The 6,061-nt window shown below is 40.5% G+C and overlaps 1 protein-coding gene across 1 annotated transcript in view; it reads right to left on the bottom strand.

Annotated features, from left to right (window-relative positions):
* tecta (tectorin alpha) overlaps positions 1–2,893 on the bottom strand; it is a 24,420-nt gene extending 21,527 nt beyond the window's left edge. The window contains exons 1-2 of the mRNA XM_035666786.1: positions 2,701–2,893; positions 1,525–1,631 (exon numbers count right to left, since the gene is read on the bottom strand). Of these exons, the coding sequence (XP_035522679.1) occupies positions 1,525–1,631; positions 2,701–2,893 (300 nt within the window). The remainder of the gene's footprint in view (positions 1–1,524; positions 1,632–2,700) is intronic.
* Between the last annotated feature and the right edge of the window lie 3,168 nt (positions 2,894–6,061).

The following is a 6,061-nucleotide window of genomic DNA, read 5'->3' as shown; positions in this document are numbered from 1 at the left end:
TCCCATTGGAGGATAACCTTTTTATTTGCTGCTGGTCAGTGTACTGTACTGTGTATTTTTGGCGTTTTGTATGTACATATAATGCCACACTTAAATTAAAAATTAATATATATATATATATATATATATATAATTTTAAATTTAAACGACCAAGGAGGTGCATGCATATTTTTACTTTTTATGATCCCTACACATAGGGATTATAACAGGTGTTACCTGTTGGCCTCAAGTTTTGGTCGATGCCACTGAAAGCTGTAAAAAAGTTAGTGGACCCTTGTGTTGAGATTAATTTGTCACACAACAGGTGTGTCCTGGCTGAGCTGGTGATTTCTTTCTATATTTGTTTTAAAAATTTAAATTTAGGAAACTTTCTAAAATATTATTTAAAAACTGGACTCCGGTATAATTTAGGAGTCTATGTGTAAATACCCACAGCCTAAACATTTACTATCCAGATGACAATACTGTTGATACATGAGGTATGAAAGGTCAATTGGAAACTCGTCTCAAATCTCTCGCTTGATGGTAAATTGTGTTCAGGTGTGCCAAGGTTAGTGAGCATTGCTGAAAGAGGTCTGCTCTAATGTCATCGGCCTCTCATCATACATTGTCAACAGGAAGATTACCACAATTGCTCTTTTGACTTGTGTAGCTCACCATCTTATCTGACTGGTATTTAGTCTGTGCCTTTTAGCAGGGCAATTAAGATAAAGCCCCCAGGACTTAAAAGATGAACAAGACACTTCAACATGTTTATCTCTTGGGTCACACAAAGAGAGACAACTTTTACTGTATCAAGTAAGCCAGATTTATTAAATGTAAATTCACTGTCTCAAGCACATTTATTGACTTGTTGTTGCATTTGAGGCTTAACAATTAGCTTAAATCAGACCAATTAAAGCTGTGAATTCAAAATCATGCAATAATTTCAATCACAATTTTAAGTGCCATACATTCAAATTGTCAGTTAATATTTACATTAGTGGAAATGTACCGGGTGGTAAGAGTTTGATTCCAACATAAATTTGAGGGGCCACAAGATGATTAAACAAACTTTTCTAAAACTTTTTTTGTGTGAAATTCTAGAAACAGTTATCATTCCAGGTTTCTAAAAATCCTTAAAATAAAATAATGTGAGAAAAAACAATCATTATTTTGTTGAGGTCATATCCACACTTTGACCACAACGTGTGATCAGGGGTCAGAAGCCTCATTTTAAGGGGTTTGTGACCCCTCAAAATTAAGCAAAAAAGGTTGGGAACACCTGTAATAGATGTCAGCAGTTGAATTATACAATAAAGCAAAAGTGGCATCACCAGCAGCAGCCAAACAGCGAAAAAACAGTTAATCAAAATGACCCCAAATATCTTACATACAGGCAAAAGTCCACGTTTACAGCATCAAAAAGTGACAAGCATAATGAGGAAGGTTACTTTTGAGTAATGTAATGTATTGGGGTAGAGGAGGAATTGATGCACTAACCTGCCTTCAGAAGATGGACATCTAGCACCTCAATAGTCTAACCTGGCAACCTCCACACAGCAGTGTCTCATCCGGCAGAGGACCATCCAGAGAGTGGAGGTGGTGGTGATGGAGGGAGTAAAACGAGGCAGCAGTGGAGGTGATAGTTGCTGAAGTGATGAAAAGAGATGAGGGTATGTAGAGGAGCAGGATGCCCAGATAGAAGAGCAACTCCTGTCTAAGTCCAGCTCCACAGGATTACCAGCAGAAGCAACAACAATCCAAAGGTTTGTGTTGGGTTTTTTAAATGGTGATGTCCTCAGGAGGAGAAAAGTGGAGATTAAAAAAGCACCTGTTGAAGCTGTGAAAGGAGCTTTGCCTAAAGAAGCAGGTGCAAACTTTACCTGGTATAGTGTTCAACTTAATCTGAGATCAGTGTTTGGGGAAAGGGGGTAGGTGGGAAGGAGAGGGAAGTTGAGGGGAGGGACAGCATAGGAATCTGAGGAAGAGAGGGAGTGGACACAGAGCAATATGTAAGAAGGGGAGAGGGGAGGTCAGAGATGTGGAAATGATGGAGGGAAGTGGAAAAACCAAAGAGAATTACTGCTTCCAGACATGTTTTAAATGCAGGAGAAAAGGAATGTTTCGTACAAAGGGAGGCTCTCATACGGGATGAGTGTCAAGCCTTTTGGGCAGGATCTGTCATTAACACCTGCAAAGGGCCAAATGATGATAAAATATGTCTTTGCTGGACAATTTGGAGGAAACACTGTGGCCTTTATCTTTTTGGAACAATGGTGTTTGACTACCAAGGTCTTATTAATGTTTAACTCAGCATCTGAAGCAACATTTAAAAATTATTTGTGATCATTTCTATGAATATGGACAATGCATTTTTCTCCCCTATTGAATTATTTCTATGCCTGACAAGTCCTTGGCAGGTGTAAATCAGGTTGACTTTAGACTCTACCTTTGGATTAGGCCTCAATTGTGGTAAAAACTTTGCCAGGGTTCACTCGGTGCAGTTTAAGCTTGGGGCACCTGGGCACACAAACTCACCAAAGTAGTACAGTCTCACTCTGGGGCATTTATGGACAAAAACCAGAAACACACACACAGTCTAAAACCTTGCTTTTCAAGCTCTGTGGTAGGTAGAGTTACAGAATTAACATGAGTCACTTTGGATACTCTGTGTACCCCCTTTTTTAATTACTAACAGCCTCATTTACAAGGTTATACAAGACACTTCATTTCCATAGATGCTGGAGAGATAGCAAAGGGAAATCTCAGGTGGATCCACACTGATAGGGTCTGGGAAGGAGAGGGCAGTCAGTTGGGTCTTTGTTGCAGGAGGACAGTGGAAGTAATTGGAGAGGTAGGGAGCAAGATGTGTGAAAGGCTCCAGGACTGAGGGCAGGCCCCGGGCTCCCATTAAGCAGAACCGAGGCTCTCTGCGGAGGCTTCTTTTATACCTCCCACGTCTTGTTGTGTAAATGGACACATACTTTTAACCAACCTGTGAAAGAGAACGTCCCACAAAGACGGACAAAAAAATCAACAGTTACAGATGACCTACTGGGCCAGGGGGGCTTCCAGATCCAGGGTTAGGTTTGTGTTTTGGGAAATGTCGAAGATGGAGAAGTGGGAAAGATCGAGATGGGCTGATACACCTGATTTCTTGCACTTACAATTCATTAGGAATAGAAAACATGATGATGATAACGCTCTTTTTTTTCCCTCTCTTAAAGCTGCACTAATCAATATTTGTAGATTAACAAAGCATAAAATACAGTATAATGGGGAACCTACAGAGAATTGTCACCTGATTCAGCAGTAAGAGAGAGTTTTAGTGTCTTTCAGCTCATCGTTTTATTTTTATGAGAAGTGAACTGTTTGGTTCAGTGTCACCCGTCCAATCATGACCATATCTGATAAACCTACTTTACGCTACCTGCCCAGCACGAAAGTTACCAACTAGCTGGTAAAGAAAGTGTAGCCTTTAGCAGCTGGATATTTTCCTCAGTACTTTGTCCAAAACAAAGCTAAAAGGAGCGTGAACATTGGACTTACATTTGTCAGGTAGCCAGAAATGTGACTCCAAATTAATGCTAATCATGCTTCATGTCTGCTGGATGTGTAAAGAAGCAATGTTCACCAATAATAACATCCTCAGTTATTAAAATCAATCTGCATTCTGACATCTTTGGCACGTTTTTAGTTTGAACATACATACTCAAAACGCAGTTAGAATATTATGTTGGATGGAAGTAAGTCTAAGAGTTTTTTTTGTTGTTGTTCATGGTGATGTCTGAAGGCCCACAAATTCTCAGTATGCTTCAAACAAAGTACTTGTTGGATTGCCTGTTAGGATCTGAAATACCCTTTCCAACAATGAAATGGGATGCGGAATAGACAATTTTTGAAACTTTCTCAAAAAAACAATTTACCAGTGATGTCCAATTTATGCAGCGATTTCCCAGGTGTGCAGAGGTGTAAAAGTAGGTAGGCAGTTTAAACTTCCTTTTCAAGCTGTCTTTGAATGGTAACTGTCTCAAGTCTACAAGCCATTGGGCTGAGACTACCAAAACACACAGAAGACAAAGGAGGACAAGGCTATGACCCCACCTTTGTGGGTGGCCTTTCTGGACACAGTTGCTTTTGGACTTGGTCGGGTGACTCATTGTCATTTGAGGCCCTGAATCATTCACATCATGGACGATGCAAACAGCTTGTAACAACACCTTTGATGCTGAACGATGCTGAAAGCAGAGATAGGAGCATCAGCATTGGAGTTCAACAAACTCCACTTAATGAAGATGCAGAGGGACATCAATGATGCTGCAGTATTCAAGAACTCAACTTGAAACAGAGTTGTGCCAAGGGCTTTGGTCCCTGGAGAAGTGTTGTCATACTGATTTTAGTAGTGCTATCCTCCTTAGTTAAAATTTGGAGTGGCTGAGAATATCAACGTGGCTTGAAATACTAGTAGGTGGTGCAGCTGTCTTCAGCTGTTTTTGAAGGCAGGAATCATTGAGGCTTGTTGCTGATCAACGTCCATAACAGGAAAAAAAATTCTTCATCACATCACCTTTAAGATTGTTTGGACAGAAATTGCATCAAAGGGTCTTATGCAGCAGGAGGGTACTGTGTGGGAACAGGGTCAAAGTATCCATCAAAATTTCTGGAGAATCCATCAAGCCTGACCTTCACAAAGAAGGTCCTGGACTGAATACCCACTAAGCTCTGTTCGGCAGTCACCTAATCCGTGGAGTGGGCCACTCTAATTCAACCCCTATGCCCAGCGGTTGGCTCTGCCCTGCCCTCCTCGCCTTCCTTTCCATTCACAATGGTGAACCTCCTTCCAGTAACCCAAACCTTCTTACCCCAATGACTCCTTCACCTCAGCACACAATAGGCCCTGTTCAGCCCTCCTGCCCTCAGTCCCACTTCATAATGCAATGGGGCAGATCGGGGGCAGATCAGAATACCAACTGCACTGCCAGGTCCTGTTTACACAACAAGGTGCTAGGTGTGATCTATACGATGCAGCCACATCCATCTCCCAACCTTAGTCTGACAATGCATTTGTGAGCATCTCCAAGCTCAGTGACAGCAGTTTGTTTACAGCCATGTTCTTGAAATGATGCATTGTTTGTGGAATTAAATTGGGTCTACATGGAAACTCAGTGACTTTTGAGGAATGGTCTCAGACCTCAATGGTCAAGAAAGTATATCGAGAAATTCAATATCCACTGTGGCCGATTTTCATAGAAAACACCACATACCAAAACAAGACATTGTTAACAATGGCAATGCTTACATGCTGTTGTTTCCCATGTTCACTATCTTAGACACTTGGTAATTAGCACTAAACACAAAGTGCAGGTGAGGTTAATTGGAATCTTGTTAGTTTTGCATATGCCAAAGTATTGGACAAATTAAATTATTCACTTGATGATAGTGCTAAATTAAATTTCAGTGGGCTACCATTCATCCAGTGGGGAACATGAGTTAATGGTGATCCATTCAATAATTGGTATATTTGTGCAATTTCACTCAAAATAAATCCTTAAGGTGATGCTAGTCAGGTTATCACCAAAGTCAATGGTATTCATCCATGTGGGAGCTGCCATGAAGAGGCGGGAATTGGGGCAGAAACCTCCAAAGGGAGATGTATTGAATACACTTTCTTTATACCTTCATTCCCAGTGAGATGAATGAGGAGATTTCATCTGCTTGTATTTCTTATGTTGTGAATATAATTTGAGTTTTCATGTATTTGATATCATGTGACTTTGTCTGTGCTTGTAGCTCCCTTTGTTGGAATGTACTTGTTGTGCCAGTTGTGATAACCTATAATTAATACCACTCTTGAAAACATCCGTGTGGCAAAATTAAAAAGTTGAATGAAAGTTTTGTTCTTGTCCTTTACTTTATGATTCATCCATGTGGACCATAGATGTCTGCACAAAAGTTAGGTCCTGATTCCTCTGATATTTCACTGGATAAGTAAAAACCTTGATGTGCTGGTGGAGCTGGACAAAAAGTCAGAAGATCACAAGAGTCATAAGGATTGATCCGTAATGAATATATGTATCAA

This window comes from Morone saxatilis, unplaced genomic scaffold, assembly GCF_004916995.1.
Source record: "Morone saxatilis isolate NCDOM2014 unplaced genomic scaffold, NCSU_SB_2.0 Contig20, whole genome shotgun sequence".
Taxonomy (NCBI): Eukaryota; Metazoa; Chordata; class Actinopteri; family Moronidae; genus Morone; species Morone saxatilis.
The sequence above is the reverse complement of the archived record's forward strand: the minus strand, read 5'-3'. Positions and strand labels throughout refer to the sequence as shown.